The sequence below is a fragment of the Orbicella franksi genome, chromosome 7, assembly GCF_964199315.1.
Source record: "Orbicella franksi chromosome 7, jaOrbFran1.1, whole genome shotgun sequence".
In the NCBI taxonomy this organism is placed as follows: Eukaryota; Metazoa; Cnidaria; class Anthozoa; order Scleractinia; family Merulinidae; genus Orbicella; species Orbicella franksi.
Genome location: NC_138151.1, coordinates 23,914,025 through 23,938,014, shown reverse-complemented (window position 1 = coordinate 23,938,014; position 23,990 = coordinate 23,914,025). Strand labels below are relative to the sequence as shown.

Here is a 23,990-nt window from a genome sequence, read left to right as displayed (position 1 = left end):
TACTTCCGTCTGCTTCTCACTTGCTAACAGATCAGACCACATTTTGTTAAAAGATGCTAAAAGACTGCCAGAAACTCACTGCAATAGCCTATAATAGCTTGTTGTTAATGTGCTGCTCACCAGTCTTCTCAGAGCAATTTGATCTAGACAAGAAGCAGGCTCTCACCAGGGCCAGCTTGAACAAAAGATTGGTAACTTAGCCTATGAGCAGGCTCTCGTGTTTGGGCTGGGGGCGTGAGTGGCAAAGCCGCATGAAGGCTCTTGGTGACATGCCAATGCAGAAAAACACTAGACACCTATTTAGCCTGCTCAGACACTAGAGACAGATACTAGAGCCTGCTCGCAGGCTATGAGTAACTCTATCCACCCAAAAAATCAGTAACCCTGACTGGATAGTGATGTACCCAATGGATAGCTTTATGCAGCTTTTGAACAACCGGGCCAGAAATATAGCTAAGGGATGTTCAGAAGTAGTCAATAATGTTTGAGCAATTAAAGTCTGTGGCTGAAGTAAAGCCAAGAAAATAAATAACAACAAATAATTTTTGCTCATATTTATTTATTAGACATTGCTGAAGTGAATTATTTCTATCATCATTCATAATATCTGGATTCCAGATTCTGGTTTTTGGTTCCGGATTCCGGATTCCAGATTCTGGATTCCGGATTTCGGTTTCCAAATTCAGTGTTTTGGGGTTGCCCCAGATGATGTATGTGCATATGTTAATCTTGAATAATCTGAAATTTCAGAGAGTTTAAAAATATCATATCATATCTGTGATGGTTCTGAGGTGGAGGGCTGTTACATGTACATGTAAATGTCTCATGCACGATTTTTCGCTCGTTAAGATTCAGGTGCAAATAGTTTTTGTATCTGTTGATGTGCAACAATCTACACCAATATTTCAACCTAATAATGTACAGTGTACATTAATTAACCAAATTATGCTGTTTTTAGTTGACCAGTGCTACTACATAGTACAGTATGTGATGTTGAAGGGCACAAATTTAAAAACACGCCCAGTGTCAACTTGTCAAATATATGAACTGGCCAGACAGTGTAGATTAAAAAATTCTCTGAAAGGTAAGACGTTTCTTAAACATTATTTTGTAATTAATGATTTCTCAGACATTGTTTTCGTCAAGAAAAGATTCATACCCTACATGGAGGTTTTTTCTCTTTTAGAGCTCTTGATTCCTGATACTTTAATTTGGAATTTCTAAAGACTGGCCATGAATGGGTGTTGGGTGTGAATATCTTCTGGAACTGCACATTCATTCATTGAGTAAGCAAGAACATCAGTATTTATCCTGACAAACTCTGATTTTCTTCTGGAAGCTGAACTCATATACAGTTGTGCAGTTATATGTACAACCAAACAGCCTGGATGACCCTGTGATTGGGACTGTGCACATTGTTGTAACCCTCAATGTTCCGGTTTCTTGTTTGAAGCAAATTGCATTTGCTCTTGAAAGCAAGTGGCGAAGTTCATAACAGTTTTGTAAATTTGCTTTGTATTTCAGGGCAGAGCCTGCCACAGTGAAAGTTGGAGTACCAACCCCTAGCATTTGATTCACTACTAACACTCAGTAAACAACTAACAATGAAGTACACTGTATATCAAAGAAAGGAATTACATGCCTGTTCCTGTCAGTCAATATATGAACAGTTTACAGATGGGGAGCCTGTATTAAAACATCAAAGATTTTCAAAGCAACCATGTCCTGGTGAGATATTTCTGAGGAAATATAAATTTAAGGTCCTTATGATTGCTTATAGGCATTGATTTTTATTGTAAACAATATCTTACTGAGTGTATTTTTCCTGTGTACTAATTGTTGTAGAACACAGACATCACTGTTATGACAGAGATATTAATTTGTGAAAAGTTCTATAAAGAAATGCATCTGGGAACAAATTAATTTATCATGGATACAGCTTCTGAGAGATCCCCAATATTAATGGAACATACACTGTTCATACATGTAAAAGAGTTCAGTAATTCATTACTTATGATTGTAATGCTTTGTTTGGTTTCTCTGTATTTACAGACAACTTGATGGGATTATAGATTGTGCACCAAGTTCATTGAATAAACTGACTTGGAGGTTCAGTTCTGCAACCCATCCTGTTTGTAGTAATATCATAGCTGCAACATTGTGACAGATACACTGCATTACATTATTAAGAAACACATATTAACTAATTATTTTTAAGTGGCTTTTAAATTAATCAGTTTTTCTTAGAGATAATTTACTCATGGTTTAAATAATTGGCTTTTTGGCTTTAAAATGATATTTATCGAGCTTTTAAATCAATTTTGTGATAATCTGCATTGGACATGGCATAAATTGATATTTTGCCAACACGAAATGGAGAACTGGGTCTTAAGCAAAGTTGCAGGATTAGCATTTTTGTAGAAAGAAAGGGTTGAGAAATTTGTGACACTCTACAGACAGCCTTGCCATTCGCAATGTCCGATAAGGTTAATTTGTTCCATTCTGTTGTAGAAATAGTGTTCTCTAATTTATAAATTATTTCAATCTGTTGTTTAAATGATTGCCTTATAACCCCATGTCTGGCTTTGGTGCATGTAGGATATTGATGTATTTTTTATCCATTTTGCTGTAAATTATCTTAATTGATGTGTCAATCAAAACATATCTTCGATATGCTGGGCTCTTCTGACAAATGTACCTGTGCCTGATAACCTTGGAGTGCATTTGGTTGTGTAGTGCAGACAAAATACATGTACATAATATAACTTCCTCCTAGCTTACTGACAATTCTTGGTATAATTTAATCATAGCAAAATTAATTAATGGAACCCAATAACAGCTCTTGTAGTCCACAATGCCAGTCGAGAAAAAGAACAAATCAATTTGAAATTGAATAATAAAATTATTATTAGAAGCCTATGCAAGTATTCATGACCAGCAAAAAAAAAAACATCGTAAGTACCATTCATGCGAGAGTGATTTTGCTTATTGCAAACCCTTCCAGCAGGAGGAGACTCCATACGATAGTGAAGATGGCTAAATGTATCTTTGGGGACAAGTTAGAAAACAAAACTTTCCAACTTTTCACATATGTATACTGTTTTGGTATTTTTGTGAGATTTCATTTGGTAGAGATTCAGGGACTGAGTATATTGTAACCACTGCATTTCGATCAGTCCCCACAACAAAAAAATGCGTAAACTTCTTTTGTGTGGGAGTCCTCATGTTAACTAAGGAAGAATATAATGATTAATAACAATGCCTTGTCTTTCTGAATAAGGTGGGAAAGAACACGAAATGCCACCAAAAAGCACAGAAGACAGTTCTGTTCTGTGATCATGATTTTTGGTGGCTTCCAAGAAATCCTTGAAATCATGGCTCTATATTTCATAATCACACCATCTTACACCTCGATCTGCTGATGTAATACTAGTTCCGGCTGAAACTATTAAATCATTCGCAATTTACGTCATACATGTTGGATTATTTTCATTAGTAGCAACATTCCGAAAAATAACTGAGGAGCTCCGCTTTTAGGCTGGCCTAAATCTATATATTAGATCGGTCATTTAAGTGTGTCGACAAAATAGAGCTGTAACAAAAATGCGACATTTTATCATTCGATTTTGTTTTTAGAGAGCTTGTATGTTACGGCTACTAATTAATAATTTGGCCTCTTTACCTTAAGAGTTCAGAAAAATCTTAGATATTAAATACCATTGTTTTTAAAAGTTACAAATTAATTTTTATCGTTGAAAGATTGCTTACTGTAAAACATATTAAGGCATAAGGCCTTTGCCGTAAACCATTCCGGGATAAGAAAAGGTATTTTTATAAGAATTTTAGACTAACGTAATTACTACTTTCAAAGACTTTTAATACTAAGGAATATTATTTGACCCCTTAAAGAACAATTCTTGAAGATCCTGTTTTCATTGGACACCCTGTAGTAAGCGGACACTAGCAAGGGTCCCGAGCGGGTCCGCATAATATAGATTCTACTTGCGTGACTGCCGCCCAGCCTGTCTGCCAATTCACCTGCCCACTCACTATGTATTAACGGTCTCGAGCCTTGCTCAGTTTTTCCTCAGGGTGACTGCGTAATAAGGTTTGGACATACACGTGTCTTACATAAACAAATCAGTTACCGTTTTGCTGAGTTTCTCCCATAGTTGATTGTATTCCCCATCGGTACATTTTTCACCCTTGATAACCAAGGTCACGTTAATTACATCACTTGCTATGACTAACAAACAAAACAGTCAAGTCAATCCAAGCACGGAGCCGTAGCCAGTAACAGACAAACTTTAATTTGCCGAAGTTTTATTTAAAAAAAAAAAAAATGGATAGTATGCTCCCAAACCTTACAATGAATAAAATCTTCAGCTTGGTTGTTTACTAAAACCACGCTGCATGTTGTAAACGTACCACCAACTTAAAGCTTGATGGTTCTTGTGTATCATTAAAGGGAACTTACGCAAAACACGACGGCAACGACAACGAGAACGTCACCAAACAAAAGGTACAACGAACAGAGTAATGGCTGTGCACGTGCGTTATAAGTCTTGGTACATTTCTTTGCCACCCCCTGAAAAAAGCAACGTGAAATGATCAAATTCTACGTTTTCTGGACAACGTGAACCACAACGGCTAATTTTTCGTATTTCTATTTGGAACTGAACGCATTCGTAGCGTATTCAGTAGGGGCAGGTTTTAATACCGACAGACACACTAGATAGTTCCAAATAATACGAAATTCCAAAGTAAAATAGAAATGATTTTTTTACTACGCGTCGTCCTCGCCGTCGCCGTCGTATGTGCTTAAGGTCCCTATTAGGAGACCATGCAAGAACGGCTACGTCAACTATTGTGAGAAGCAAACATACACTGCGCTGGCCAAGTGCATGTAACAAAAAAAAAGTACAAAGAGAGCTAGTGGAGAGGACATGATGCAACTGCTGATATAATGTTAAGGGTAACCAAAGAGTTACTAACACTGTTATGCATAAAAGATTACATCTGTCTATGATATACATGCGTGTAACAATATTTTCATGACAGTCAATGATTACAAATGCCGGAAAAGCCTTTTGTAAACAAGTAATTTTTCTCTTGCTAACTTACAAAGAGTGGTATTTCTTTTATCACTGGCCAGGTAATTTTCCACTTTGCAGGTGAACGTGTAGACACTTTGGTCACTGGCTTGAAAATGTAGCACGCTCTTCTGACACGCACTTTGCTGTGGATCACATGGAGTCCAAGTATAGGTCGGCTGGGGATTTCCTTCTGCTTGACAGTCAAGTGATACACTTTGTTGTGCTGCAACTTCATGTTCACTTAGAAGTTTAACAATCTTGGCAGGATCTAAAAGATTAATAAAAGAGGCTAAGAAAATGAAAGTAAAAACTAACTATAACTATGTTTACTGTGAAGGTGAATTAATCAACATGACGCGACCGTGGGACAAAGAAAAACTCTGAGTCCCCGACAGGAATCGAACCCATGACCTCCCGAACACCGGGCGGGCGCTCTATCCACTGAGCTACGAGAACTCATGGAGAGCAACGTCATTTAACTGAGTTCATATATATCTGACAGGTGTCCTGCATACTGCTAGGATCAACGCTATCGAAGTCATCGTGAGTAGTGATAAGTTAATAAAGATGACTTCGATAGCGTTGATCCTAGCAGTATGCAGGACACCTGTCATATATATGAACTCAGTTAAATGACGTTGCTTTCCATGAGTTCTCGTAGCTCAGTGGATAGAGCGCCCGCACGGTGTTCGGGAGGTCATGGGTTCGATTCCTGTCGGGGACTCAGAATTTTTCTTTGGGTCACGCTCGTGTCATGTTGATTACTTCACCTTCACATTTCATTACCGAGCTTAAAATTCACCGTCTTTATTAACTTATCACTACTCACGATGACTTCGATAGCGTTGATCCTAGCAGTATGCAGGACACCTGTCAGATATGAACTCAGTTAAATGACGTTGCTCTCCATGAGTTCTCGTAGCTCAGTGGATAGAGCGCCCGCCCGGTGTTCGGGAGGTCAAGGGTTCGATTCCTGTCGGGGACTCAGAATTTTTCTTTGTCCCACGCTCGTGTCATGTTGATTAATTCACCTCCACATTTCATTACCGAGCTTAAAATTCACCATCTTTATTAACTTATCAACTATGTTTACTGCTTTACCAGGATGCCAGTCTTCAGTGAACCATAGTCTATTTGGCGCGAAAGTATGCTCCGATATTCGGATATTATATTTTCTGAGAAGTAGTCTGCTAAGAGCAAAGCTCGAGGAAAACTGCGGGCTTCGAGGAACATTTTATGTTCAATGGCAAACATCTGCGCATATTTGTTATGTCAAATGGAGGCTACTGTGTTAATTAACGTTCAAACATGTTTTGCAAACACCCGCCCGATCTCTTGAAAACTGGGGAATTTCACTGGGATATTATTCAGTTTTAGCTGGGGTATCGTCAGTCACCTGACGCCTTCAGATTAGTAAATGAGGCAGTAAGCGTGTCATGTTCGAGTGTTGTACATTATGCGTCATCTACGTGGGCTGTATTGGACCCTTGCACTTAAGAACCTCCTAAAGAAACCTATAAAATTTCACTGTCAGTACACGTCAAATGTATATGTCAGTAGCGACTGTTCGAAAGGAACGACGGTCAAAAGGTTGTGACTGAAAAATTATTCGTTTTCATTAAACAAGAAGAATATAGGTTGTATCCAGAGAACCCATGCAAGTATTCACAATTCTGAACCAAATCGTTGAGACATTTTCGTTGATCATGAGTTATGCTATTTTGTGAAAATTTCGCTTTTTCCTTCCCCTCCATTCAATGCTGCTTGTGGTTAAATGTCAAAACTACAATATATTGAAAGTCCTTAGAAACAGAATTAGAAGATTGCAGGGGGATTTTTTATAGAGTGTTTTAGTTCAGGGACCTCTTACACGTACATGTAAAAATTGTAAGCTCGGGTTTTCGCAGGTAGGCTTTATGACTTTTATCCAAAATTTTACAGAAGCCGAATTGAGCGAGTCTTGATTCTATGAATGCAAGACGCAGATAAATCAGTTACATTAAATATAGACCGTGAACTATGTTCAGTTGATTGTTAATAGACCAGGGTGCACTCTTTATGTTCGTAAACATTGTTTTGGATACGTATAAAATACTTACATGCATGGCTACGTAAAATACTTACATGTAACATTTACTTTAAAAACTTGGCTAACAGTTTCATATTCATTGTTAGCTGTACAACGGTATTTTCCAGAAGCAGCTCGGTCGATGTTTGGAAAATTCCAAGTAAGCCCCCGAGGCAGTACTTCACCATCACTACCATCTTCCAGCATTCTGGTCAAGGTAATGTTTGGTGTTGGTTTACCAGTTGCTTCGCAAACCAAAGCTATGTTTGATCCTTCAAGCACAGTCTGGTCACGGCTGACATTAATTAGCTTGACAGGAACTGAAAATAGAGGTACAATGACAGTAACGCATCCCTGACACTAAAACAGGTAATGTGGCTTTGCTAGGTGTTTTACAGAACAACTCCAGTTTTGAGTTTTCAGAAGAAGTCTGATCACAAAGTGGATTGGTGTGAGGGGTGCCCGCCTTTCCTAAGCCTAGAAATAGAACATAAGTCTGAAGTCAGAACAAATGCGGATGCACGCGAAGCAGCGACGGATCCAGAAGGGCTAAGAAAAGAAGCAGTTGGGGGGGGGGGATTCTTGCTCTAAACGGGACGAAGGACGTGCCTTCTGTACTTGTCCTTAGATCCAGCACGCATTACGAAAGTGTTTACGCCTAAATAAGATCTCTTAGTGCTAGTGGATAAATCACGACAGGTCCCTGGCCAGGAGCTTAGGTTTCGAACAGCAATTTTGTTGTGGCGATCCCTGCAACCTAAAAATTAAAATTTACACGTGGGGATAAGCGTAACTGAACAAAGGCTTGAAGAAAGCTTTTCGAACTCATGATCATTAATAAAAATTCATCAAGTTTAAACATAGGAAATCATGACCGTGATGGTGTTTGGATATCTGATTTTTTTTTACGATTTTATTACTCCGTTTTCTCCTTAGTGTTAGTATCGACTGAGAAGATATATCAAATACTCAAAGTTAGTGTTTGATCACATTACCAAACACCTCAAAGTTCGCCAAAAATACCCCGTTACGCGCCGTATTATTAACTCCCTTCTCGGAGATTGTAAATTTGGTCAAACACGGTATTTCGTGTTTGGTGTACTATTAAAAGGAATGTCCCCATACTGGATCAAGTCTGTTGATTATTCTGGATATCACAAAAACCGAATCTAATAATTGTTTTATTATACATGGAATGAAAAAGAATTGAAGTCATGTTTTTGCTTCTTCACTGACGTCAAGCAACACAAGGTACGCGCGAACTTGACATGATTAACGTTAGAAATTATGCACCGCGGTCATACATGTATGACATGATTACCAGTGACCTTGAGTGTCCTTGATATGATTATTATTACTATTCTAATGATGTCATGAGGTATTGTCCCCAAAATGCCTTGTCAACGCATTTTCGTGCTATCTGATCAAGGTGTGCTAAGGACTTTTGTCGTGGATTGTAATTAGGTACGGTAAAGTCTGCATACGAGCCAAATGGCTCATCAGCTTATCACGGTTTCTGTAGGATGAAGCGATGAAGAGATGAAGCGAATATAAAAAATAATTCACGGTGCCATTTTTGAATTATAAGCCGCTAAAGCTGTAATTAAGGGTGTTTTTAAGATTTCATACTGTTGCTATGATAACCTATTGTTTGACGAAAATGATAACAACGTGTCACCAATGATTGGGCAGTTTTTTCGATACCATGATTGTAGCATCAAGTGGCAAAGATTGGTTATAACGACCAAACAAAATCTAAGTGCTGGAAAATGTTTTGAGCAACCTTAAACAGCGGAGTCACTCTTGCACTGCCCATTCTTTTTAGCCCTTATGGTTATTTTGGGCAGGCAGTACTCTATACTAATTTAATGTTTATTGTAATTATTTTACAAATTGTGAGTACAAATAAATGGTTGTTGTTGTTGTTGCTGTTGTTGTTGTTGCTGTTGTTGTTGTTGCTGTTGTTGTTGTTGCTGTTGTTGTTGTTGCTGTTGTTGTTGTTGCACATTTCCGGTCGTCAGGAAATACGCCAGGCATCAAGGATTTATCAAACAGATCGCATAACAGGCCTGAAATAATATCAGCATACTCACGAATCAACTTAGCAGAGATATTATCTAGCCCCCTAGCTTTAGTTTTAGGTAATCTATTTAGATGGGTAAAGATAACACTGCTTGTAGCTGGACGAAAACAGAATTTGTTGTAATTTTCAGGAGTATTCTTTAAATAGGTAGACTCCTCGTCCGAAGTTAAAGGTATGTCGCGGGCTAGCTTGGGCCTTATAGTTGAAAAATGTTTGTTAAACAGTGTCGTAGCAAGGGGAAAAACCAGGGAACACATAATCGAGCGCCGAAGGCACGAGGCGCTAGGGGGTCTGGGGGCATGCCGTCCACAAAATTTTGAAATCTAGAGGTTTGGAAATGCTATTTCCAGCGTTCTCCAAGAGCTATCTGTAATTTACGCGTATCGCAAGTTACCTCCTACACTGTCCCAGCAAAGCAATGCCGGATTGAAAAAGTATAACACTTAGAACGTCAATTACAAAATAACAAAATCAACTGTCTCGCTCTCAAGCAAGTGTTTTACCTTTCAGAGACTCCGAGTCGGGTATTAGTTCGTTATTAAACTGTCTGAGTTGCCTTAGAGGCAAACGCAGAAGCATAAGGTGGACATGCAGAGGCATGAGGTGGTTTAGCCTGGCCCCTCCCGTGGTTTAGCACAGGTAAGTCTTGACCCGCTTTAACAACGGTAAAAAATAAATAAAAGACGTGCAAATATGAATTGCGGAAATGGAGACATAGAGGTTATTCAGCGGAAAGTTGTGTGATATGACTGGGAGCTCAGATTTTATTTTCAGCTTTTTATACACGTTTGTTTTTACTTTTGGGATAAAAAAAATTGGGGTGGGTACGGGTCCCCCTGGCCCCTTCCCTTGCTACCGCTTTGTTAAAGGCGTTGGAAATCTCGTTAGAGTTACGGTTAGAGATGTCATTTACTTTCACTTCCTTTACTATCTTGTTGTTTTGACGACGAGACATGAGATTAGTAGTAGTTTTTCAAGTCCTTTGAGCGTTTCCTTCGGATTGAGTAAAACTAATGTGATGATAGGATGCCTTAGTGGTTTTCACTTTATTGTTTATTCAATTTCGTAACTTTCTGTAATTGGCCCAGTCTTGAGACTTCTTTGTTCTTACTGCTTTCCTTTTAGCAGCATCGCGACAGCGCATACCTTTCTTCAAGGTTGAATTAATCCGGGGTGCTTTGCTCAATTTAGTAAGCAAACACTATTTCGAGTTTGAGTAACGAATCGAATCAGAATGTGCGAAAAGCACTATCCACTTGTTTGGTATATACTAATAGATGCTAAAGTAATTTTTACTAAAAATTCTTGAAAATGCAATGCATTTGTAACTCATCAAAGGTCGTATCTTAATCTAGGAAATGGTGATTTGCCGAGAGAAAAGGGTCAGTTGTGGTTGGGTGGGGTGGGGTGGGGGGGGGGGGGGGCATGTAACTGCGTTAAGGAGCTAAAAGAGCCGGCTCTCATATGAGGCGAACCACAGGCCAAAGCAAGGCACAGTAGGGCATTTACTACTTTTTATCCTTTTCATATCAGTCCACTACCAATACTAGCAGTATGCATGCTGAACTAGCAAATTAGGCCCCTTTAGTTCTGGGCTCATGAGTTTTGTTCTCCTTTGGGGCTCAGCCACTAGTTCGCTTTATAGCTGTGTTGGTACTGAGCACTTTGCCTGTATATCGCAGAGGTGAAGATAGTCCTTCATGTATTCTGTCTTTCACCCGAAGTTGAAATATTCGTAATATTTCTTACACTCATTTCCAAATATTGCAACATGTAGAATGGGCCACGTTCGATATATCAATATTCTAACATGGCTCCGAGGCTTCCAAAGACAAACTTCTATATTTGGTGTTGTTTTCTTTCTAAGTCTATTTTGGAAATAGACCATTTTACAGTTGTCTGCTCAGCGACCTGGCCTCTGTATGGCAACGAGGCTAGAGTTGACCTTGTTTTGATACAGACCTCACTGCTTTTGTTGTGTAAAACAAGTTGTTCTGATGCTAACTAGGTGCATTTACATGACAAAAGCAGTGAGGTCTGTATCAAAACAAGGTCAACTCTAGCCTCGTTGCCATACAAAGGCCAGGTCACTGAGCAGACAACTGTAAAATGGTCTATTGAGAGACCAAAAAAAAAAAGTTAAAAATCAAAATTTTGACCCGAAAGCCTCGGAGTCATGTTAGAATATTGATATATCGAACGTGGTCTATTCTGAAGCTGAAGCTTGCACTGAAAAGTAAATTCTTCTTCATAGATTAGTACAATAAACATAACAATGCTCACCCGTTGCAATGACTCGTATTCTGTAGCTCCATTGGTTTGAATCCGTTGTAAGCTTGCATTGATAAACCGCTTCTTCTGTTTCAGTGACTCTGTTTATCATCAAGGTGGCCTGTTCACTTATACTGATATGAAAATGTGCTCCGTAATCATTGTTGTTAAATAATGTAATAACATTACCAATACGTGTTGCAATATCATTGAAACTGCCATCATTAAATCTTACAGAAAATGTGGTTGATGTCAGTGAACCAGATAACAGAGTGTAACTCCACCTCAGAGGCACCTGAGTACTTCCATTTAACACTGGCTTATCAACTGTTCTGATTTCATTTTGATCCGTCTGAGTCCACTGAGGAGGAGGAGCTGTCCACGTCACTGAAGTCGCTAAAAATATCAAATATTACTCAGAAATTTATTTTGTTTCTTCGATTTTCTAAACTACATTTTAAAAGCTAGGCTCACAGATGACATGCTCGATTATCCGCTGGGGAAACCGTCAGAACATTAGTATGAGCATCCTCTACAAATTTTGCGACCAATTTTTATGCGCTTAATTTTCTGAACGATCGAATAATTTTCAAAAGACAACAAAATGACATTTTTATTAAAAGTAAGCTCAGGTGGTGTTGGACACGTTTCATGTGACAGTATTTGACCAATCATATCTAAATGGCTCTAAACCGCCTCCAGGAACACAGGGACATCAAAAAAACAAAAAACAACAACAACAACAAAAAAACACGCAATACAAACATAAGGTAAGCCACTTTTATTTAAATTAAACGTAGCATATTTTCGAATCTCCTGGATAAGAGCAAGGACATCCTTCGCTTTACTAAGATCCGCACTAATCTGCCTAATAGGTTCAAGAGCTAGAAGGAAAGACTTTTGTGACTTTAAGAACATTGATATTGACGTTGAAACCCAGGAGGGAGCGATTATGTAAACACTGTTGAAATAGGTTTTAATAGTTTATTTCTTTTATCTACTTTTACCTTGTAATATACCGATATTGACGTTGAAACCCAGGAGGGAGCCATTATGTAAACACTGTTGAAATAGGTTTTAATAGTTTATTTCTTTTACTTACTTTTACCTTGTATATACCAATTTGTATGGAATATGTTAATTAATGTTATGATGATGATAGTAGTATTAGTATTAGTTGTAGTAACCATGATATCATGATTAGATACGGAAACATGTTCTACAGGTTTAACAGACATCAAATTATGTAAATATTATAGCATTTTGTAAAGCTTAGCTCTAGTTTTTGTCACAATAAACACTCCTTTTACTTTTTTTAATTAAAAAAAAGCATATTTTCGAAGCATTCTTTTACATTGTTTTATAAACGGTTAAAATTGTAACGCAATCGCCAACGGGATAATGTCACGTATTAATCGTATTCAACGTCTGGGCTGCCTATGGTCACGCCTTTTCAGGGGTACTCGTGATGCGTGATTAGCTGATTTCAGTTTTCCGTGAAACTTGAATTTAGGAAATTACTCTTCGTGATCCGTGACCCGAAGGTTTTGCGTGACCCGTGAAAAACTTAAATTATCAAGCGATAATCGTAATTTTACTTCTCTATTCTAGGTGATTTTGAGACGCGAGTTCTCGGAATGGTTAGAGTCATCTATCGAGGGTGACTTAGTTAAGCGATTTGCAATATGCAACCTTGACTTAGCCTTTCACGATTTTGCTTTCTTCAGACACCGTCTAGTGCAAGAACAGGTGATTTGAAAAAGTATCTTACTTCCTTATTTTCGAGAACCGGAGAAACGATTTTTTTTTTATATGTCAACTCAAGAAGCCTCTAGCCAGTGAAGTAGCAGAGCGCCTGGCGTTCACAATATTACGTTCACGTTTTCGGCCTACATGTTTTAGGTCGGTGGTTAATAATAGGCCAAACAGAAAGACAGCGATGAGCGACAAAACAAAAAGAAGCCGAAACGTGATCACAACGCGGCACTCTCGACGGACATGAAATGTAAAATTAAAGTTCAAATGCAACGAAATTTTGACAATTTTTCGTTTGTCGAAACACCTTCATAAAAAAGTCAGTTATACCAACATGAAGCAGAATCAACTCTTAAAAATAAGTTTTGTGTGAACTGTGGCGCCCAAGACACGAAAATCCGACGATTTCCGAGAGCTTCACGAAAACGAACCAGAAATGGCCGCGCTTGGAGTGGAAACGAAATTATAGGTATTTGTGTCGTCATATTTGGCGAGCTCATTTTCGCAACCAAATAATTTACCTGAAATTACTGAGTTTGTTTCAAGGATTTCCTGGCGTTTATTGACTTGCCGATGTATAAAATAGACCAAGATCCTGATGTCTTATTTGGAAATGCCCAGATACGGCCGTTTAAGTTCGAACCATGGGAATCAGGCAACGATTCAGTCGATATAAACTTCAGTGGATCAGACTCGTCGAGTGACCAAGATGGCATCACGATATCAACAACGAAAGAATCGACCACATGGATTGGTGAGCCTTTCTGAATATGTTGAAAACTGCTGTTCAAAGATCAGTAATAAATTAATGAATAAAGTTCATCTTCGAGTCTTTGCCTTGTTTTATTTTGCAAAAGATGATGTTTACAATTTTCTCTGTCAGTAAGAAAAGTTGATCAGCTCACCTGATATAAGCCCTTACTGATAGTTGTTTTGGGCGAACGTTTAACGTTTAAGCTCATCTTGTTTTTGTCGTTTTACATGACATGTAGTTGCTTTTTCGTCGTTAGAATGCTATGGGTTGCAGAGTTTTCACAGGTCAGAAAAGTTCTAGGGAAAATTATTTCATCAAGGTTAGGTAATTTTATTTTGTGTCAGGGAATTAAGATTGACATTTTGAAGGAAAACCAAATAAAATTACAAAATAACATTAGTGGAATCTCGAATACTATTTTCTTAACAAAAAAGTAAATTTGTTGAAAATGTATCAGTCGTAAATGAATGGAATTGAAAAATATGGCTGTTAGGGAGGTAAAAGGTAATGTCTACATACGAGCCAAGTGGCTCATCAGGCCGGAGCTTATCCCGGTTTCGGTAGCATAAAGCGACCAGGAGTATTTCTACTCCCTCCTGGATGGGATGCTAGTCCACCGCAGGCTTACCCCCCAGCATTAAATTCACCAGTATCCATTCATACACCTGGGTGGAGAGAGGCACTGTGAAAGTAGAGTGCCCACGAACACAACACAATGTCCCCGGACAGGGCTCGAACCCGGACTGTGCGCTCCTGAGTCGAGCGCACTAACCATGAGGCTACTGCACCTCCCACAATGACCAGTACTGTAGGATTATATATTTAAATTGCTTTTATTCAACCTTTGTGATACTCTTCGTTGCATGTATAAGCGCTTACCTGCCCATTTAAAATGTGTCCGTGTATTTTGATAAATTACTAACTTACTTGCTCACTGAAGCATTATACACGTAGCTTCCAGTCGCTATTCACACCACATCAGCTAAACATCAATTAAACTTTATTATTTATAAATTAAATGACATACAGTACATGTACTAAATGTAAAGATCCTGGTTTTGGTTTCCAAATAATCACTCTGGCCTCAATTAGAAACATGAGATGTTCAAAACAAAAAATATTCTGACAGAACAGATATGAATTAACCCATTGGCACCTGAAGGGATAATTATGGCACACCCACCTCAACATGTTTCATACAAGAACATACAAATCCAGACAGATAAGTTATTTCTTCCGTTTCAACTAGACACGCTCAAAGAGAAATAAATAGCTCTCTTAGGATTTAAAAAGAGGTTACTGACCTTGATAAATTTATTGCAAACTCCCAGTGGAGGAAATCTCATGTGAAAGCCCTGTGGATGCTTGTTGTCTCTTTTTGCATAGTAAAACGATGAGAATTGTTATATTATCATTTGTCTCATGGTGGGGTCACTAGAGTTATAGATCACAACACAACAACTGCTTACTGCTAGTCTTCATCAAGAAGTACCATTTATATCATGCAAAGGGGCTTGTGATTGTTGCATTCAGTCCATCTTTCCAGCAAAAAGTTTATTTATCAGCACGCTGATGAACAATGAAAATTCCCACAATATTATAGCATTACTTACAGGGGCAATAGCCAGGAAAAAATATGACCGAGGCAATGTCCACAGTAAAATTCTCTTCCTAGATATTTAGCAGTGTTTTACTTCGCCTTCAAAAAAGAAACAACAGAAACGAAAAAAATGACTGAGGCAAGTGGCTCGGTTTGCCTTACAGTAGCTACGGCCTTGACTAAGGGTATTTCGGGTGAAATGCCTTGTCTTCTTTTTCTCTCCACAAAGTATCACTAAGGGTTGCAAGTCAGAGGTAAGAGAATATAGTCGTACTATGTTCTTGGTTTAGGCCTGTCAGTTATGAAATCCTGGATAAAAGCATTGGATACCATTTATGGGTTTAATTTGTATGTCTGCTTTAGTATGGCATCTTTCAGTTATCACTCAAAGCTCGAGTCACACTGACATTACTCTACTTCACGAATCTGACTCCACTTTCCAGGCTAGTACCCCCATCCCTCTTCCTTGACACGGGATGCACTGAAACCAACCTGACACTTCATCCCAGCACTGAAGTTACGACTGAAAAACTGCTCAATACTCTTGTAAAAAGTATGTTTATATTTTGTTCAACTAATAACAATGTTGATGCAGAAAATAGGTAATTCGAGATGATTTATTTAGGCGTTTTTAAAGAATGAAGTCTTAATTAAGCTTAGTATATACCACACAAGTGAATAGTGCTTTTTGCGTGCTCTGATTGGTTTACTCGGAGGTGATTAGCAAGTATTATTCACCTCCGAGCAGCCGGTGCAAGAGACCGGTTAGCTCAGTTGGTAGAGCGTCGGACTACCGTGCGGAAGGTCTCGGCTTCAAGCCCCAGACCGGACCAACACTCAGGGTCTTAAAATAACTGAGGAGAATATGCTGCCTTTGCAATGACATCTGCAAATGGTTAGATATTCTAGGCTTCTCGGATAAGGACGATAAACCGTAGGCCCCGTCTCCTGCATCTTCACTGTTATGGTCAGCAGGGGACGTTAAAGAACCCACACACTAATCGTAAAGAGCAAGGCACGAAGTTCCCGGTGTTGTGGTCTGGTCTCTGCCCATTGTGCTGTTGAAATGCTCGGAGACATTAGCTGTTAAAGCTACTCTACAATCCGAGGGTAAATAAAGTATACTACTACTACTACTACTACTACTAACCGCTTGTCACACAAAAATAATGTTTTGGTCCGCTAATTCTTCAGCTTGTGTGGTATATACCAAAACAATTATTCACCTCAGTGTCGGTGAAAGTGATGGACCTCCACTTCAGTGAATAATTGTTAATTATTTACAAATCACGATGGCGTGAAATCATGTTAAATGACAACAATCACACTTTTCTAGTTCCTTTTTTTTTATTTCAACTAGACTAAGTTTGGAAAATGAGATTGTGAATCCAAAAAGTTAAACTTGATATAATAAAAACCTCGCAATAGTTTTATTTAGTATATACCTCACAAGTGAATAGTACTTTTCGCACAAGCTGATTGGCTACCTCGGAGGTGATTAGCCAAGTACTATTCACCCCCGAGCAGCCGAAGAAAAACAAAATGGCTTCCCGTTTCAAATAAAATCACTCTTAAACAAATAAGGTTACTCTTTGGTCCGCTAGTTATTCAACTTGTGTGGTATATGCTAAAACAATTATTCACCTCAGTGTCGGTGAAAGTGGTGGATATTTACCTCCACTTCGCTGAATAATTGTTAAATACAGCGACTTTACCCCGGGCTTTACCACGCTTTCTGCTCTTCACAATATGGCTGCCGCTGCCGAACAATTACATTCCATGTGGGTAGAGCGTTTGTTTCTTGGATGTTCGTCGTCAACGCTTGGCTTTACGGCATATGGTACAGCTTCGAAGGTTTTCGGGCGTGAACTCGAGACCCTGCTTAGCGATTACGAAAGATACCGCTTCGAGGTTTCTGCTGAAATGTTTGCTGGTAGCGCGAAGATGAGATGAAACTAGATGAAACAGTTCCCTACATCGCTTCTCATCCTTTAAAGGGATGTAACCAGGCTCATACCACAGATTTTCGAATGATTGCTACAATTAACGCTGCACAAAACACTCATATTTGCCCTAATACTTTGTTGTTCTGAACGGGAGTTAACCAATTATGACGTCACAAAATCCAGTTCTGACAATTGCCCGAAGTTTCCACGAACCGTTCCGTTTGTAAAGCGAAGAAAAATGGCTGTTTTCAAGGTCTAATATCTCGGCGGCTTTTTGACTAAATCAGGTAAAGTTTTGGATTATGATTATTTGGATTAGTATCTTTTATTTTAACTTATAATCAAACTAGGCCCAATTTCGTTGCATTTGACCTTTAAAAGTGTTTGATATAGGATCTCTGGAATAAGCAGTTTCCCGCGAAAGGTCACTGAGGAGTCCATACTTTTGGGTATCAGTGACTCCTTAAAATCTCTTTTTCCCAATACATCGCGCACTTTTAATATTTTATTTTCATTTTTTTCTAAAAATGTTACCTTAAACAATGAACTTTAATTTGGTTAAAAAAAGGAAATTTAGCGAGGGTAGCCCCTAGAAGGTTTAAACACGGAGCGATCCTATATAACGAGGCTGAGATGTTCAGCCTGCCAATGACAACTCTCAACGGACGACCAATGCTCCTATTTGATTTGCTTATTCACTAAGGCCTAATTTTAGCGCGTTGCCACAAAATTCTGGAGAGCCGCGGGTCTAATTTTCTGTTTTATTTCACAAGTAACCAATGCCTTTTGAACTAAATGATCTGAACGATAGCTTCAGGAGAAGAGTTTACAAAGAAAATTGACTTTTTTAATTTCAACTTCATAATTTTGTTCCTCCACATGCGAAAGCCTATGAATTCGGGCTGTTCACTCAAATTTATAGAATGCCGTGTCTAGTACTTTTGATGTCAGAGTGTCTTTGCTCCTTCGAGGATTAACGCAGTTGAGAAATAAGTTTGGAAACCAAAACTCGTAAAAAACAACAACAACAACAACAACAACAGACTGAGAAGGGTATATACTATATCTACGGTAATATGGTTATTCTTCAGCCAGTTATCTAAAGGAAATTAAATAAGGTGAACATTGGCTGCTGCTACACTCTTAGGGCTAAAATTCAGTCGGCCTTTTGCGAACGCAACTTTTGTTTTTATTGCATTTAGCCATGAGCCTTCCTCCTCCTTTCTAACGTCAATATTCAGGCGAAATCTCACTTTGCCATTTTTCAAGTTCTCTTGTTTCTTCGTAGTACTTTGTTTCCAATTTCTTTGCTCTAAATATAGAACAGTTTGAGGAATAACTCAGCGTTTTTCAATTTGCATTTTGTTTGCACCATCATAACGCTCATAAATCTGAATAATTTTAAATACCCCACCAAAATCCGTCTGTGTTCACAGGCTAACCAAAATCACCTCTTACGAGATTTGTTTTCGTTCTCGGCATGCGGAGATAAATGGAAACAGATAGCTTGTTGATCGAAGGCATCAGCTTTGTTATTTTAGTTAGCGGCGAAATTTGGATGTTCCGTGAAGTGTCGAAGATAATTCATCGTTTTTATTCTTCCAAAGGCATCTTCTGAAGTGTTAATATAAATTTTATTTTCACTGTATTTTTATTATTTACCTTATATTATTCTACGTAAATGACTCCGTCGTTTTAATGAAAAAAAAAAAAAAACGCTATTTCTCCACGACGTATATGTTATCCGACCATTATTTCGGCTTTCTACCATTGCACAAAAAAGCCAACAAAGTGCTTCAAAGGTGGCGTGCCCTTGCCTTTTATGGGATCGCTCCGTGTTTAAGGAGTAACCTTAATTAAACAAAGAAACGGTTCACATTACACTGTAAAGCCTGGTTCACACTTGTGAGATGAGCACAAGACAAGTGAAATAAGCATAAGCGCAAGCGCAAGAAAAAGGAACAAGTTTCTTTTCCTTGCGCTTATGCTTTTGCTTATTTTACTTGTGTTACGCTTATCTCACAAGTGGGAACTTGGCTTTAGAGAGTTGCTAATATACAGAAATCAATACTGAACAACTGAATATAGTACTTGTGAGTACAACCATTGCGAAAAAAAGAGGGTTATCCTTTTATAATTAGTGTGTAATTAAGCTTAGCAATAAATTAATAAGCACAGAGATTAAAAGGATTAACAAACGAAAAAGAGAACGCACGAATAATTACAAAACTAGCAAAACAGCCATATTCTGTGTTCTGAGAACTTTGTAGAATACTCGCCATGCTCTCCATCAGACTTATTACTTTTATTGACTCGCTACTCCTAGAAAGGGTTTTAGGTGCTGTAAGAACAACTGAAAAAACAAATTTCCCAAGCAGGATGTCTAGAGAAATAAAACTATAATATCATTTTTTTTATTATTATGCATATATAATACATGTATCGTGACAAGAAATTTTTACACTCCCGATCAAGAACTCAAACTTTAATAGCTTACTGTTCATGCGTAACGCTTCAGTACAAACGCCTTCTTAGAGCGGAAACGAAAATACATTTACAGTCAAACAACAAACAAATTAACACAGGGTCTCTCTTATCAACACCCTGTGGTAATACTTGAATTGATCTACCAACTGAAAGCGGAAAATATCGATAAAAGTAATATATGCACAATACTGCAAGACACGCTTCCGTGCTGATGCCTTGATGATGAATTTTAAAATAAGAGTAGCAGCAGCTTGAACAATAAAATTGTGGCCGTCTTCATCTTAATTGTAAGTCTAAGATTGTTGAATCCTGCGCCGGAGTTACGAAAGCATAATCTAGCAATATGTACTTGATTGCGAGTTAAATAAGACAGGTTATATCTCAACTACCGCCAGCATATTTACTGTTCCTTAAATTTAAACTTTAAAGGAATGTTTCTTGAGGAAATCTATAGACTGGTCGAGTCTTAAGATTACAATCCAAACTCAAGAGAGGTAGTAACACCAATCTTACCTGTAAGAGGAAGAAAAGTAAGAGCAACTGCCAGGAACCAGACATTATTTGCAGCAACTTCCGCCATGATTCATTTGTCCGATAATTTATTTACAAAGTGGTTGTTTCGATCAGTTGTTATAACAATAAACCAGAGAATTATGGGTATCAGGAATATGTTCCCATCCCCTGCTAGGTAGTTGTCCATCCTGTTGATTAAACAGATACTTCAAACCATGAAACTGCCCCCTAGGAATGGTTTACTTTCGTATTTAAAAGCAGAACAGAGTCTTATTCAGTTGGAAACACAATTCATAGTGTATATCAGAGCGAAAATTTGAATGTCATTTAAACTGAGCTTTCTGCTTTCTATTTTTCAGTAAATACGGTGGTACTTTGAAAGCGAAGAATTAGCGGAATGAAATATAAAAAATACGAAGTAGCCAACCTTAGAGGTAATTTTATGTATTTAGCTTAAGTTTCCTCATCCAGTTTTCTTTAATCGTAACAACCAAGGCTGTGGTCTAAAAAAAAAAATTACAAGGAGCCCGAAGGTTCCAAACTATGAAATCGTTGGTGCTCAGCACTTAAGCTTATATGAAAAAAGTAAGTTTTTTCTAGTCGCCCGAAGGCAAACGTTTGTCGCCTGTGGCACCCGAGCGCCTTTACAGCACAGCCCTGACAACTTATTTCAGTCTTGAACAGCTTAAAATTTTCATTATTGAAAAGAAAATGTCTCCTTGAAAGCTACAACTAATGCCGGTTACGTAGGCTTCTCGTTCTCAATTTCTTTTTTTGAATTCGCTATTAGTATAGTACCCCAAAACAACCACACATAAAAGAAATGACAGTGTCATGTTTAATTAAACCCGATTACCTAATCCAAATACACAATTAGCCAATCAAAAGCCGTGTCTACTGTCCTGGTTTTTTGAAGTAGCAAAGTCACTGGTTTGATGTTCTCCGATTTGTGGCCGAATTCGGCTGCGGTAAATATACTTAAGCGTTCCTTTTTTGGTAACCGTTCGGTGCCATATCAGGCTCGTTTATTGTCTTGGTTCTATTACGTTGACGTCCCCAGTCGCTAAAATGCAAAATCCTCCAAGAAAAGAGGCACTGTCCAACAGCAACAAACACGATCCGCGTGAGTATGTGCTCCGAATTTGCATTTTAGAACAATCTCTTTTTCTCAAATTGTAAATGAAAGCGTGAGCAAGGCGTGTGAAAATATCGTACCTATATATTTGGTTATTTGCCGTCATTCATCTGACTCGTGTGAACATTTTTAATCTTCTCAATATACAGATTCTCACCGGTCTGAGCCTCCTTCAAATTTTAAGTAAGCGGTCGGGAGAGATTCAAGATCGGATTAAAACGGCGCCATACTGAATCCACCAGCGTCTACAGGCCAAAAAAAAAAACAAAACAAAACAAAACAAAAAAAAGAAAAAGAAAAAAATAAACAAACAAACAAACAAAAAAAGAATTAAGGTTAAAAACTGAATTGAAATCTAGGCTTATCAAGAACTCTTTCCTCCTCAAATTCTTAAGACCGTTACCAATCGGTATTTGTACTTTATACAGGTATCTTAATATTCAGTTGCCCGAATCTCTCAAACAGCGGGTTGTCCGGTGGTATATTCCCTCGAAACAGGCCGCTCTTGACTTGCGAAAAGGAGAATATTCGTGAAAATTGGACCCAAATTTTTTACTAAGTATCTAATAGAGTGGTGTTCAAGGCGTGAATAGTGGCGTACTCAAACAAAACAGAATGACCCAAATAAATAGAACTGAGCATTAATATCCATAACTTTTTTTTTTTACATCTTAAAGGTGGGAAATTTTATTATTTCGGTATAACAATACAGCGACCCCTTGTGTTCTTGCGTTATGCATAATGCAATTAGTGCCTAACATGTTACACTTCCATCATTTGTTTCATGATATCTTACCTCTCATTTAATTTGTTTTTCTCGTTTATTTTCCAGCCGTATTTTAATGTTCATGGTCAACTCGTAAGGCCTGCACTGCAAGACTCGGGTGATGTTCAGAGACCAGAATCTTCACGAACGACTCAAAACACGCTCAGCCCAGACCGAGGTATACCTCTAAACTAAGTGCGGCAGCGAGGGTCTGAATCCGAAGATAGAGATGAACATGCAAGAAAACGATTATATTACTCACGTGGTGTAAGGAAAAAGATGACGTGACTGTGACAGAAGGAAATAGATATCCGTGTGTTGTCCACGAGGTTTATTTCCTTCTCAGGAAAAAAAGAAAAGCCACCTTGTGACATTTCTTGAGACCAGCGTGGAGACCACAACCACACGTACCAATATGAAAGAACAACGGCGAGGTTCCTGTAGAGATTGTCAAATTAAATTCTAACAGTTAGACGACTGGAAAAAGTTTATAGGAGACCGTTGTCGCCAAGACAACGTATCTGATATAAAAGTAAAAATGTGGAATATAGGATATGCTTTGCTTGTAACAGGATATTTCAGGAATATATTGTTTGTATTGTACATACATAAAGCGGCTAGATGTATATAAATTTCAAAATGTAATTAAATAGATGAACGAAGTTTTAGGAAAAAGAAGTCGTGTGTGTTATTTGCCATATGTTTGTTTGGTGTGTCTTTGCTGGAGCAGGGTTCATTGCTTGGTCAGCCACCTTTTAATTTCTTTTTCTTATACCCGGATATGGAGTCCTATGGAATGTGCGTTTTTAAAGAGTTCACTGGCTCCACTCTATCGCTTTCAACGTAACGTGACTGTGCTACACTAGACAAGAGCTTTGCGACAGTACGTCCAGAGCAAAGCATTGACATCACAAAATGTCGGGGAAACTGAAATGTGCAAATCTGAAGCAGCGCACAGGAAAGATAACAGAGATAAGTCAAAAAAATCCATGAATATCCTGTAACGCATTAGATGTTGGCAACTTAGGAGAGAGATGATGCACTCCTTGATTTCCCATATGATCCCGTCTTCGTCTTTTTCTTTCTGTTTTTTTGTTTTCTTTTACTTTTCATTTTTAGTGCAATATTTACACAATAGGTTATTGGCTAATTGGAAAGTGATATCTTTTTCAATATCACCAAATCAACCGAAAAAGATGTTTCTCAATCAATCAATCAATCAATCAGCCAACCAACCAACCAACCGACCAACCAACCAACCAACCAACCAATCAATCAATCAATCAATCAATCAATTTATAATTCAGTTTCCACTTTCGCTTTTCCCGTATGGGGGAATGGAAATGGTAGAAGTGGATTAAATAATAAACAGCCTTTAGTCCCAAAAGGGACTAATTAAGGACTACCTTAATTATACTAAGGAACAGGATTCGAATAAAAAAAAAAAACGTTTCTCAGGTTTTTTCTCTTCTTATGCAATAATCGAAATTTACTTGAAAACTAGGGACTGAAAAAA

General features: G+C 38.2%; 1 protein-coding gene across 1 annotated transcript in view; it reads right to left on the bottom strand.

Annotated features, from left to right (window-relative positions):
* The window catches only part of LOC145492438 (igLON family member 5-like), a 40,386-nt gene extending 19,671 nt beyond the window's left edge, over positions 1-20,715 (bottom strand). The window contains exons 1-2 of the mRNA XM_081471884.1: positions 20,574-20,715; positions 11,531-11,914 (exon numbers count right to left, since the gene is read on the bottom strand). Coding sequence (XP_081328010.1) covers positions 11,531-11,914; positions 20,574-20,640 — 451 coding nt within the window. The 5' untranslated portion in view covers positions 20,641-20,715. The remainder of the gene's footprint in view (positions 1-11,530; positions 11,915-20,573) is intronic.
* Positions 20,716-23,990: the final 3,275 nt, after the last annotated feature.